This window comes from Monodon monoceros, unplaced genomic scaffold (assembly GCF_005190385.1).
Source record: "Monodon monoceros isolate NGI ecotype Baffin Bay Population unplaced genomic scaffold, NGI_Narwhal_1 Super_Scaffold_12, whole genome shotgun sequence".
Classification (NCBI taxonomy): domain Eukaryota; kingdom Metazoa; phylum Chordata; class Mammalia; order Artiodactyla; family Monodontidae; genus Monodon; species Monodon monoceros.
Window position 1 is genome coordinate 151,449,014 of NW_021703768.1, and position 13,285 is coordinate 151,462,298.

General features: G+C 58.2%; 1 protein-coding gene across 1 annotated transcript; it reads left to right on the forward strand.

Annotated features, from left to right (window-relative positions):
- The first annotated feature begins 7,075 nt into the window (after window positions 1-7,075).
- PRR7 (proline rich 7, synaptic) lies at window positions 7,076-13,251 on the forward strand. Its single transcript, XM_029216985.1, has 3 exons — window positions 7,076-7,093; window positions 11,797-12,450; window positions 12,674-13,251. The coding sequence occupies exons 2-3, from the start codon at window positions 12,039-12,041 to the stop codon at window positions 13,069-13,071; spliced, it is 810 nt and encodes a 269-aa protein (XP_029072818.1). The 5' UTR covers window positions 7,076-7,093; window positions 11,797-12,038; the 3' UTR covers window positions 13,072-13,251.
- The last annotated feature ends 34 nt before the right edge of the window (window positions 13,252-13,285 follow it).

Here is a 13,285-nt window from a genome sequence, read left to right on the forward strand (position 1 = left end):
GTGTGTGTGTGTGTGTGTGTGTGTGTGTGTGTGTGTGTGTGTGTGTGAGAGAGAGAGAGAGAGAGAGAGAGAAGGGGGCAGGCGAGGCTGTGGGCCTGCCCTGGCCCAGGCCCCAGCCCTGGCCCCTCCCGGACTGTGATGGCCATCCTGGTCCCAGTGTTAGGGTAGCGTGGGATTACAGGGTCCCAGTTTTTCCATATTTAAAGCCAATTTTTATTACCCATTTTGTCCAATATAAGCTGCCACATGTCTCTGTGTGAATACAGTCCGAGCACAAACCTGGCCAGCTGCCCCTGCCTGCCTCTTTCTTGCCCCTGGTGGTCCAGGGGTCTTCCTGCCTCCCTGGCCCTGCTGGAAGTGGAAAGAGATTGGAAGTGGGGATAGTGGCGGCTGCCCTTCCAGCAAGGCCCAAGGGCCCCCAGGGCCGATCTTGGGGTAGCCTCTCCAGGCAGCCAGGCTTTGGTGGCCTCTGGGCCCAGCAGCTTCCTCAGCAGGTTGAGGCCTGAGAAAAGAAGCCTTGGGTCCCCGCTAGGTATGGGTCTGGCTCTGGAACCACTAGGGTGTGGGCCTGTGCTGGAGAGGTGGGCTCAGCTGGCAGTATCTCCTCTGAGGCCAAGGTGGCCTGGCTGCCGCTCGTGGGTTTGGAGCGGCCTGGGGAGTAAGGTGGGAGCTGCTGTTAGGAACACCTGCCCAGTCTGTCTTACCTGGACACCTGCCAGTTAGGAGCACCTGCCCACACCTGCTGTGTGATTTGCCCAGGGCCAGTACACATGTGTTAGAGCCATTCCTCTGCTTTGCCTTTGAAGCAGGAAATGTGGCTGGGCAGAGACAGACACTGGTGATGCTGGAAGTTAGGCTGTGGCAGAGGTGGGTGGAGACCAGCCATGTGGCCATCAGGGAAGATTCTCTGAAGGTAGCAGTTGAGCCAGGTCTTGAAGGAGACATTCACCTGGGGGACAGAGGAAGTTGGGGAGCATTCCACCTGTGCAGAGACTTGGGAGTGGCAGCCTGTTGACCACAAGTCTGTCCCAGACTTCACAAGTCTTTTCCTGGTCTGTAGCATCCCAGTGGCCCCAGCCCCCCAGGGATGCTCTGTAACCACCATAAGTGTTTGTTCCTTGCCTCTGGGCTGGGTACCCAGTGCCACAGAGGCCACATGAGCTTTGCAGTTGGATAGCTCTGGGTTCAAGTACCAGCCTGGCCACTTGCCAAGCTGCCTTTGCATAGGCCCTTCCCTCGTCTGGAAAGCTGGGTGTGATACCCATCGCCTCACTGGGCATCTATGAGAATCCAACTAAGTAGCCAGTCACCCCCTTGAGCCCCTGGGTCACTGGCAGGACTCTTGCCTGTTGGGGGTATGTGGGTGCTGGGGGTCAGGCTGATGGCTATCTTAAGGACAAGTCAAGGTTCCAAGTACCAACTTTGAAGGGGCCTCTGGTGGCGGCCTAGCTCTTGGTATGTGGAGTGCGCACCGCTGCTTCTATTGACTTGAGGGAAATGGGGTAGGGAGAGGGCCTTACCTAGGTCTTCCAGCTGGTGAGCGGCCACTGCAGTTTGGAGAGGAAGCCAGCTGAAGATGAAGAAGCTGGAGGTGAGAGGTTGGGGCCTGAGGTGCTCCGGGCTTTCTTGTGGGTGGTGGGGGGAGATAGGTATTAGTGTGCAGAAGCCACAGCCCAGCTCTGGGCAGGTGTGCAAGGGTAAATGAGTGCCAGGTAGCCGGGTGGGTCCAGACCTCCCACCAGACTCCCCTTAGGCTAGGTAGGAACTTCTTGGCTAGGGTTCAACCCACCCTAAAGTTCTTACCACAGTGGATGCTTGGCAGAGAAAACTCCCAGAATTCACTTCTTAACAAGCCTTGCCCAAGTTCACCTCCTCCATCCAGCCCTATGGTAAGAGCTGGGGGACCCAGATGGAAATGAGGCCCCTGCCAGCTTCGAGCTCTGTCTGGTAGGCAAGCAGACGTGGGGACAGTGGGACCCAGTGTGATCAGCACTGTAGCAGAGATGATGCTGGGACTGGGGGCCAACACCAAACAGGGGAGGCCCCTTGCCACAAAGGTGTCAAGTGGTACCCTCCAGGATACAGAATCAGATGTTCCCAGGGGAGGAGACGGATGGTCTAGAGCCTCTAGTGGTTTAGGATGGCTGAACGTGGGGTAGTGGCTGGAGCGGAGGTCAGTGAGACTCTGCCATCCTGGGCTTTGAAAGCTGTGTTAAGATGCGGCGTCTCATCTGGAGGGTGGGGCAGTCCTGAAGGGTTGTAGGTGGTTGTGTCAGGGTGTCTCCCTAGCATGTACAAAAGCACCCCATGTTTCCTTTGGGTAGGCTCCCCTCAGTCCTTTTGGTTTATATGAGACTGGGCTTGCACCCCCTGCATACACATACTCCCAGAGCATGTGACCCAGGTTGGGCTGTTAGGAATCTTTGGTTGCAAGTGACAGAGCTGTCCTATAGCTAACTTAGAAAGTGTTAAAGGGATATGGAGGGGCTTCCCTGGTGGTGCAGTGGTTAAGAATCCGCCTACCAATGCAGGAAACACGGATTCGAGCCCTGGTCTGGGAAGACCCCACATGCCGCAGAGCAACTGAGCCTGTGCTCTAGAGCCCGCAAGCTACAACTACTGAGCCCGCGTGCCACAATTACTGAAGCCCGTGAGCCTAGAGCTCATGCTCCGCAGCAAGAGAAGCCACCACAATGAGAAGTTCATGCACCACAATGAAGAGTAGCCCACGCTCGCCTCAACTAGAGAAAAGCCCGCGCGCAGCAACGATGACCCAATGCAGCCAAAAGTTAATTAATTAAAAAAAAAAGATATGGAGGAGCTGAGTGGGGAAGAATGAGAACTGAGGCAGCTCATCAAGGCACAACCTCCAGAAGCAATATGTTACAGCCATGTTTATGTCTCTGCACCACTGAGCTCCAGATCCAAGGAATCCAAATGACCAGGCTGGGAACCTGCCCACTGTACATCAGGGGCAACTAATGGGGTGAAATGAGTCCCCCAATGAAATCAGGGTGCTCAAAGAAAAGGTAACATACTGGGTGGCTGAACACATATCCCTTCCCCCATACCTCGATTGGATCACCTACGGGCACTTGGCCAAAATGAATCCAGAAAGAACCTAGGGGGTTGCTAGAACTGTTGGGGAAGAATTGGGGTTCTCAGTTCCTCCGGGGATGGGTGGCTTGTGCCTAGAGCTGTGGGGTCATCCTCGCCACCATTTGGCGGCAAATTTGCCTGAAAATAATGCAAACAGAAGAGAACTGAGTGGAGAGAACAGATAAATGCCTCATTCCATTGCTGGAACACAATTGTGATCACAGCTAAAATCTACCCCTGGACTTCGCAGTTACATGTGCCAAATGCCTTTGAGCTCAAGCCTATTTGTTCTGAGGTTCTGTCACTTGGAACTCAAAATGCCCCAGCCAACATGATGGTGGAGGATGTTTTTGGAAGACCACCCTAAGCATGGTGGAGAATTTGGACTGGAAACAAAGAACCCAATTAAGAGGCTGATGGACAGTCAGGTTCAGACTCAGCCTAGGTAGCGGGGCCCTCACTAGAGCTCACCTCTGTTCCCTGGGGATGAGCAGGGTCCATGAAAGCCAGGGTTATGGATCCAGCACTAGGTTTTCCCTGTGCTACTTCTTACTAGACATGTGATAGTGTGTGCTGGGAACACAGTGGGAAGGGCCGTGATTTGGGAGTGGGCTATGTATTTGTGAGTTGGAGCCACATTGGGGTGCCTGCCTGCTCCAGCCCCTGCCCACTGCGTGTGTGCGGTGCCTGTCAGGATGTGGCCAGGGCCTGGACATGTGTGCGTTCTCCGGGTTGAGGTAGGTAGGTTCGTTCTCCATCTCAGCTCCTTGGCTGAGCATCCTGTGTGCTCAGCCGACGACGGTGTGCACCAGGTCTGTTAGCGTCTGCCGGGTCCGGACAACCTGTTGCCAGGAGCTGTGCGGCGTGGCGTGGGCATTCCCTGTGCAGGGTGAACCCGGCGCCCTGCCTGCCGAGTCTCGGTGCGGCAGGTGGGTGCCGGGTCCTCAGCCTTTCGCTCCCGGGACAGCATCCTCGGCGGCGACTGACTGGGGGTGGGGGCCCTCTGCCGGCGGCCGCGCGCGCGCACGCCGGGCTCGGTACGCGCCGTGTACGCGCCCGTGCGCGCGCCCCGCGGCTCCAGCCCAGCTCTCGGAGCCGCCTTCGCTGCCACAGTCCGTTCCCTGGGGCCGCCGCCGCCTCCCCCGGGTCGCGGGCTCTGTCCGCGGGGCCCGTGCCGCTCGCCCCGAGCCAGGAGGACGAGCTCGAGGAGGATGCCTGGGCCCGTGAGTACCGCGGTGGCGGGCCGGTCGGGTCCGGAGCGCGGGCGGAAGATGGTCCCGGGGCTAAGCCCCTCCCCGCGGGCGGCTCCGCGCCCTGGCCCCGGGTCGCCGCCCCGGACCCCCGCCCCGGCCAGCCCCTCCCCCAGCCCACACCGGAGGAAGGGAGGGAGGCAGGGAGAGAGAGGGAAGGCGCCAGTGAGCCAAGAAGCGGGAGCAGGGCGCAAGCCGCCGCCGGTTCGCTTGGAAACGGTTGCCACAGCAACCGGGTTGCGCTCCCCGGCAACGCGGCTGCAGGGCGGCGACCCCCTATCCCCGCCCCCACGAGGGGCCGAAGCCCCGGGGGACTCTCCCTCTCGCGGTGGGGGGAACTTCGACCCTCTGGCCCGTCTGGGTGTTCCTGCCTCCACAGCCGTCGAGGGTGGGGGTGGGGGGCGAGCGGCCCCGTGGGCAGGAGCTGGCTCCCACGTGGCTGCAGTCGTCGCAGCAGGGCTCCTGGGGTGGCAGCAAACGTGGGGGCGGGCCAGCCCCTGGGCCAGCCACGGGAGGAGGAGGCATGGGTCCGGGGTCTGTGCCCGTCACCCCAAACCCAAACCCCACCACCGCCACCCCCGCCAGCGAAATGGCCTGACCCGAGTTGGGTGCCCCAAAGGTGATGGTCCCTACCAGGGGAGATGAAAGACGCTCGCATCCCTCCTCCTCACGGCCAGAGCATGTGCCAAACCGTGGCTTGGGCCCGCGGTGGGTCTCTGCTCCTCTTCTCAAGCCACCATTCTCCGGGAAGGGGTGGAAGGAGCGTGGGCAGTAGCAGAGGAAAGGACACTGCTGACCCAGGGAAGCTGAATCCCAGACCAAATAGAAGCACCCGACCCCCTGTCTGGATCACAAGTGTCCCTTTCTTGTCTGAGCACAAAGCCCAGACTGTGCTGGGTGGCATGCAGGTTGGCCGGCAGGCAGGCCAGCGCCACATGGAGATGTCCTATCTTCCAGGGGAGCTCCTCTGAGAGGAGAATGGCCGCTGAGTCAGAGGAAATGACCTCTGGCTCCCCTCCCAACCTCCCCTCAGTGGATAGCGTGCTGGGGGAGAGAAATGGCCCTCCTGCCATCTCTCCCGGGCCTGACTCAGCAGATGCCAGCCCCAACCGCAGGCCTTGGACCCAACATCCCAGTGACCACAACCACCCTTGGGTTTCCTTTCCCATCCAGGGAGGTCTCCTGGGTACCAGAGGTGACCATTACCTGGGCATGTGAGGCCTTGACATAGATGCCCTTAGATGGGTGGTATCCTAAGTCAGGCCTGAGTCTCCCACAGGCAGGAGTGCCTTTGGAATTACTCACAGGCTCCTTTCATTCTGTTCCTGCTGTGTGAGACCTGTGCTGAGCATTCTGCATCCATGATCTCCTAGTCCTTACAACATTGTGCAAGGTAAGTTTATTATCCCCATTTTAGAGGTGATGACTCCAAGGCTCAGGGAGGTAAAATGACTTGCTCAAGGTTGTACAACTAATAAGTGGTGGAGCTAGGTTTCCAGTGCAGGTTTCTCTGCTGGCATGGCCCCTCTTTGCTATGGTATTGCTACATGCTATCTTTTGTGAGCCAGGCGGAAAAGAACTGTAGAGCCTTCTAGAGGAGCATTCTTAACCTTCTTCTGCATTCCTCCAGTGAGGAAATTCCCTATGTCTTTTAGGCCTTGGCACACCTTTCCTTCTTCCAGCAAAATCAGCCAGATTCTTGCCCCCAGATGCTCTGTAGGACCGTGCTATGGCTGGGTTGCCTCCTTTCCTCCCTCCTTCCATTTTCTCTCTCTGAGGGAAGCTGAGCAGTGAGGGCTACCTCAGTCCCCTGGGAAACCCCCAAGGCCCTATGCCTTGGTTTGTGGGCTCTGTGGCCTGGTCAGCTTGCAGCCCTGGCTGTAGCAGAAGGAATTTAGCAGTGATGGGCCCGTGCACTGCTGGCCCCTATGGGTGCTCAGTCTAGCTCAGGGGTTAGAAGCCCAAATGCCTCCAAGGCCCAGGTGGACTAGGGCACTGATCAGCTGCAGTCTGTGTCACCATCTGAGAAGGTGGACTTGGTGTGACGAGGTTGTCCGGTTTTCAAGTTGACCCAGAAATTTACGTAAAATCTCCTGGTTTTTAAATCTTGGCAACTAATCATATCTTTGAAAAATGATTATGGGCCAACAAAACACGTCCATGAACTGTGTCCAGCCTGAGAGTCACAAGGCTGAGATCTCTAGTCCAAGGGAAAGTGATGGCAGTTTTTGCTAGACCATCTCCAGGCTTGTGTAGATGTAGTTCCATGGGCCAGTTTCCACATTTGAGCCTCTTGAGGCTGCAAGGTGCTGGCATTTGGTTTGTCAAGTGCAGCTGTATATGCTGGTGTATTTTCACATCCCCCATCAGTTCTGCTCCTACCTTGGCACTGCCAGGCAGGTCTCATTGTCTCTGTCATACAGGTGAAGAAACTTCAGCTCAGGCATGGGAATAGCTGGGATGGGATTACACAGCCTGGGCAGGGTATAAGTAGGATTTGAACCCAGGGCTCCCTGCTCAGTGCTCTGCGTGTTCACCAGGCTGCCCCTCAAAAGAGGGTACAGTCACCTCCGCTTCCCCCCCCACAACCCCCGAGGTGCGGGCAACTCCCTTGGAGGGGCAGATCTGAGTACAGTAGACACCAACCCACTAGGGCCCCAATCTCTGTTGTCCTGTTTGCAGTTTCGCAAGCCCTGGGTTCCTGGCATTGTGCTGAGGTTGGATCACAGAGATGCTGCCTGCAGGTGAGGGTGTCAAGCCAGTACCTTGGCCTCGCTGGAAATGAGGTTCTGGCCAGCTCCGCGCCTGGCCGACTGTGGCAGCTGGGACAGTTGCCATCATCTCTCTCTGGTTTCAGTTCATTTGTCTTGGTGTGGGAGGAGTGTAAAAATGTCACCAGTGCCTCCCTAAAATGGCCTTCCTGCCAGGACAGTGGGCTTTACAGTCCCCTGGATTTCATAAGCCCACAGGCTATGTGGGCCTGTACAGGCCCCAGCTCTCTGCCTGTAGAGTGGGGATGGCAGCAGCTCCCTCCTCGCTGAGGTAATGAATCTAGAGAGGTTAGCAGGGGGCTTGGCACGTGCAGGGCACGCAGGACAGGTGAGCGGTCACCTTTCCTACCCCACCCTCATTCCACACACCATACTCTCCTCCTCTCCTCTGTCCCCCAGCCTGAATGCCTATTCCTTCACTTGACCAGCAACTCTGGTGTCACATCCACGGCTCCCCCTTGTGACCCAGAGGCCCTGCTGCCTGGGATTCCTTCTTTCCACTCCAGAGCCCCTGGTACACATCTCCACATAGACTTTTCCTTTTATTCACATAGACGTGTGCATCCTCAGCTTGCTTACAAACCTCCCTGTGAGGGCTGAGAGCTGCTTTCTCAGTGACACTTTGGTGAATGGCCAACATTTCCCAGGAATGAACTAGATGCACACCTAGCTCTTGAGGTATTCCTTGTCAGACAGCTAAAAGACCAAACAGGTAACTGGACACCTCCAGTTACTCCTTCAACAAGTGGTTTTTGAGCTACCGTATGCCAGATGATCAAGGCACATGCAGCCCTCGTGTTGGACACAGGCCACTACAGAACACTGTGATTGATATCGTTGGACTTCTCATCCAGCCCTGCAGGGTGAGGTAGCTGGAGGCTGACACGTCCAGGGAGGTAACAGGTGAGGCTGAGGAGCACGCGCTGGGGCGAGAGCAGCGAGGCTGTGTAGCAGCTGGGTTCAGGAGCAGGCCAGGGGGAAATGGACAGTGTGGAGAGTGGCAGGCCAGGCAGAAGCACAGCGTGGAAGTAGAGAGAGTGGTGGCAAGCACGGTAATGGGGGCCCAGGTGAGAGATGACAGTGACCTGACCCAGCCAGCTGCGGTGGGGGGACAAAAGGAAGTGGACAGATGAAGACACACTATACTGAGGGTTAAAAACAACAGGATTTGGCAGATGGTGTAAACGGTGGGCCCTTTGCTGAGATAAAAGAGCCAGCAGCAGATCTTTGGGGTCTAAGGTTAGGGGGCCGGGGTTCTCCATACAGAGGAGTAATGTGGGAGGTGCCCACAGCAGTGCACCAGGCCCTAGAGTAAGAGATCTGTGTGACCTTGGGGGTCATTTAATCTCTCTGAGCCGAGTGTTCTCATCTGTCAAATGGGCAGAATGCTCACGTAGTTTATAGGGTGACTGAGAACTCTCTGTGGCATCCAGCCCGGGGGCACACACCTCTGCACCCCCAGCTCTGAAACTGTGGACAGCAGTGCTCATGTTTGTTGGGCATCTCCAAGCCCTTTGTATGGATTAGCGGCCACTGACGAGGAAACTGAGACAACATGTCACCCTCCAGCTCTCACTCCCATCCCCTGCTGTGCTCCCAGTGAGTGTGTGGCCTAAGAAAACCCTACAAAGTGATATACTCACAAACTCCACAAATAAACCAAGATGGAATCCTGAAAAACGTCCAAATAACCCGCAAAAAGGTAAGAAAAGAGAATAAGGAAACAAACAGAAAACAAATCATAAAACGGCAGACTTAAGGATGAGTCTGGCCAAAGGCTCCGCTCCCAGCACACAGTTGGAGTTGGTATTTACTAGGGACCAGGCATGCGTCTGAAGGGGATGGGGAAGGTGAGTGGCTGTGAGCAAGAGGCAGGGTCTGAGTTTGAAGGGCGCCCCAGACCCGGACAGGAGCATGCACAGGCATGAAGGGATAAAGGAACAGCCCTTTGGAAAGGCTTTGAGAAGCTTGGCTTCGTCAGGAAGAGCACTTGGAGAAGCCTGAATTAATTCCTTGACATTTATATATTGGGCAACTACTGTGGATTAGATGAGATATTACTGAGCAACTCCTATGGACCAGCCCCGTGTGGGGGGGGTCAGAGGGCCAGCTCAGCTGTGAGACCTTAAGCAGACTTCCTCTCTCAGACCCACAGAGGCCAAGTCTGTAAAATTCAGCAATAGTTCCTGCCTCTCAGCTGGAGTTTAGCTAAATTAGAAATAAAAATACCCACCAAGGCTTGTCTACTGTGTGTCAGGCCTTGTTCTGGGCCCCTTCCACACAGAATCTTATGTGATCTTCAACACTGCCTTCTCACTGGGGGTCATGCCCATTTGATAGATGAGACAGGCTGAGAGGCGACAGTGGCACCCAGTGGGTCTTGGGTGTGGCCTGTCCCAGTCCTCCTAATGCCCAGCGAGCTGAGCTGGACCCCTCAGGGCACAGTCCCTGTCCTTTGTTCCTTGTTAACCCTAGAGCTGCCATTCCATCTCTCCTTCACCCTGTAGCCTTTCCCACTGTTGAGCTGAGGACTGGTTGCCAGAAGCACCAAGTTTTGGTAGGAAGGAGTAGGAAGGCGCGTTTTGGCTACAGGCTGGCCAGCCTGGCCAGTGTCCCCACGACTGCCAAATCTCCTGTACTGAGTGCTCACGTGCATTTATTTACATCTCACTCATCACTTAGGGGAAAGTGTTTCAACACAGACTTTGGATTCACACTCAGGCTAAATCCTAGCTCTTCCCCTTATTAGCTGTGTGACCCAGGGCAAGTCACTTCCTTCTCTAAGACTGTCTCATCCGTCAAATGGGCATGACCCCCAGTGAGAAGGTGGTGTTGAAGATTGCATTAGATTACTCTGCACGGAAGGGGCCTAGAATGAGGCTTCACACAGTAGACAATCCTTGGCAGGTATTTTTATTTCTAATTCAGCTAAACTCCATCACCTCCAGCCCCAGAAGTGCTTTCCTGACCCGGAGCTGTTCCTACTTTGCAGGCCAAGGAGCCCCCTAGTTAGGGCCAGCTTCCTCAGAGCACTCCTGAAAATTCCTGTGGGCTCAGGAAAAGGAGAATAACAGATTTAATTAACTCCCAGTGACTGGCAGCATCGTGTTTTTATCTGGGCTGCGTCACCATGGCAGCCTCATGGTGGGGTTGTCGAGGGGGCGGGTGGAGCTATTGTTCCTGCCATTGTGTGTTCTGGAACACAGGCCCATGAGAAAGGGACTGGCACGGGCACCAGTGGCACATGGCACAAAGCAGTCACGGAGTCAGAAAGGAGCCATCTGGGGGAGAAGTGTGGGGTGGCCTGTGTGGCCTGGCTTCCCCCCAGCTTGCTCTCAGACCAGTCTAAGTCAACTTAATGTGGGGTCCCCAGCTTGGGGCTCAGGCTCACTGTGGCCCCCAGAGCTGAATGCATGTGTGCCTTGGTTGGGCATGCTGAGGATGGGGGGTCCATGGGGCTCCTGGAAGAGACCCACAGAGTAGCTCAAGCAGCAGCACTCTCCCACCCCAGGCTAGGGTTTTGTGGCCAGGCTTGGGTTCAAATTATGGAACCGTCAACTGCCATCCACACAGCTAATTGTGTAAAATCTGTAAAACAGGAATAATTTGTTACCCCAAAGGGTTGTATGTGAAAGCCCCTGGGTATAAGGCAGTCAGGAAGGGGTCATTCCTGTTCTGAGGGGGTGGTGAACAGTCGCCTGTCCCTCCTCAGTTAGGGCTCCCTCCTACATACCTCTTAGGATGCAAGGTTCCCCTCTCAACCCTGGCTGTGGAGAGGAAATGGAACTAGAGGTGCCCATCTGGAGTGATGTGGAACCAGGTGGTACCGATTACTTGAGCTAATTTTCCTACCCTCTGCAGAGAGGGAAAGGAATTGGGGGAAGAGACATGGCGGCCTGGAGCTAGAAGGGCAGGGCCAAGTGGGGCTGCGCATGGGTAGGAGGCTGAGGAAGCGGAGACGGAGCTGGGATTCAGCGAGCGGAGGCGCCTAGAGTAAAGGAAAAGAGGGAACGGCCCACGCTCGGCGGCGCGTTGGGCTCAGACAAAGGCTGGTAGCACGCAGTAGCCGCGGGAACCACCCGCCCGATCCCCCCCTACAAGAGCTGAGACAAGCAGGAAGCCGCGGTGCGGTCCGGAATGTTACACGCTTTGGACATCCAGGGTTGGGAGCGGATACAAGGCCTAGGGCGCCAGGGGCTGCCAGGTGTGTATGCATAGGGCTGAAGCTGGGCACCGGCGGGCTGCTTTTGGGGCCTAGGAGGTGGACCACCTTTTCTCCGCCGCAATACAACTGCGCCATGGCTCCCCTTCGGCGCCCAGGGAGTCTGCCTATGGGCCTCTCAAGCCCTTTCGGAGCTGGGGTACCCTGCACCCCGGGGATGCGGATGGCGAATCTCCGTTCGCACGGAGGTCGAACCTGGCATTCGCGCGCCCCCTGCTGGCCTGCCTGGAGTCACCTCGGCTGGGAGGCGGCGGCGGCCGGGTCTCAGATACGGGAAAGCCCTACGGGGGAAACCTCTGAGCGTGACGTCATCCAGGTGACGTCACCGGGCCCCCGCGGAGTGCGGAGGTTCCGTAGAGGAGGCTTCCCCGGGATTGCGCAGGGCACCGGCGCGGGCAGGGAAGTCGTCCGGGGCTACAGCACGCCTTCACCGCGCCCTGTGTCTGTCCCACAGGTCCCGCGCGGCCCCGGGTGAGGCCCGCCAGCGTGCCTGTCGGCGCCATGGGAAGGAGCGGGCGCCGCTGCTGCTGCCCCCTGCCTGCGCGCGCACGACTTGAACCCAGCTGCGGGCAGCCCCCGGCCGCGGGTCCCCGAGTGACGCTGGAGGCATCTGGGAGCTTGGCGCGGGCCCGGGGCCACGTCGAGGAGCCCATTGTCCAGTGAAACAGCCGAGGACCCGCCGCCCGCGCCGCCGCCATGGTTATGTCCCAGGGCACCTACACGTTCCTCACGTGCTTTGCCGGTTTCTGGCTCATCTGGGGTCTCATCGTCCTACTCTGCTGCTTCTGCAGCTTCCTGCGCCGCCGCCTCAAACGGCGCCAGGAGGAGCGGCTGCGTGAGCAGAATCTGCGCGCGCTTGAGCTGGAGCCCCTTGAGCTCGAGGGCAGCCAGGCCGGGAGCCCCCCCGGCCTGGCGCCCCCGCCACCACCTCACCGCGGCCGTCTCGAGGCGCCGGCGCACGCCCACCAGCACGTGCACGTGCACCCGATGCTGCACCACGGGCCCGCGCAGCCGCACGCGCACCCGCACGCACACCACCACGCGCTTCCGCACCCACCGCCGCAGCACCTATCAGTACCGCCGCGGCCGTGGAGCTACCCGCGCCAAGGTAAGTACCGACCTCCGCCAGAGGGCAGCCTGGGTTACTAGGGTGGGCGAGGCCTCGTCAGGGGGCGGGCTCGCTGCTTACCCGCGGGGCTTCCATAGGACAGCCTCCTTGAGAAGCTAGGAGGAGGGAGCGGGCTGGGTCTGGGGTTGGCGGCTGGCCAAGGCCTCTGCGGGAGGCTGAGGACGGAGAGCCTCACGTCCTCGGACCGCTTCCCACTTCGCAGCGGAATCGGACACGTCCAAGCCACCGTGCTACGAAGAGGCGGTGCTGATGGCCGAGCCGCCGCCGCCCTACAGCGAGGTGCTCACGGACACGCGCGGCCTCTATCGCAAGATTGTCACGCCCTTTCTGAGCCGCCGCGACAGCGCGGAGAAACAGGAGCAGCCGCCGCCCAGCTACAAGCCGCTCTTCCTGGACCGGGGCTACACGTCGGCGCTGCACCTGCCCAGTGCCCCGCGGCCCGCGCCGCCCTGCCCTGCGCTCTGCCTGCAGGCGGACCGCAGCCGTCGGGTCTTCCCCAGCTGGACCGACTCAGAGCTCAGCAGCCGAGAGCCACTGGAGCACGGAGCTTGGCGCCTGCCGGTCTCCATCCCCTTGTTCGGGAGGACTACAGCCGTATAGAGGGCGCCCGGCGTCCCGGGCCCCACCCGCGGACTCCTGGCCTGATTGCGGGGCTTTTTAAACGCTTCCCTTGGACTGCGGAGGTGGGGGGTGGGGTGGGGTGGGGCGGGAGGGAGGGATTTCTTACCCCGTTTGTTACATTTTGAGGATAATAAAGGTGTGTGATCCTGTTTGGTACAAGCGGAGGGGGCACCCACTGCTTGCACCCAAGGTT

What these genes read in the sequence shown, in the direction of transcription:
- PRR7 (XM_029216985.1), top strand. Translation starts at nt 12,039, where the DNA reads ATGGTTATGTCCCAGGGCACCTACACGTTCCTCACGTGCTTTGCCGGT. An exon ending in GTGGAGCTACCCGCGCCAAG is followed by an intron (nt 12,451 to 12,673) that starts GTAAGTACCGAC and finishes CCCACTTCGCAG; the next exon opens with CGGAATCGGACACGTCCAAG.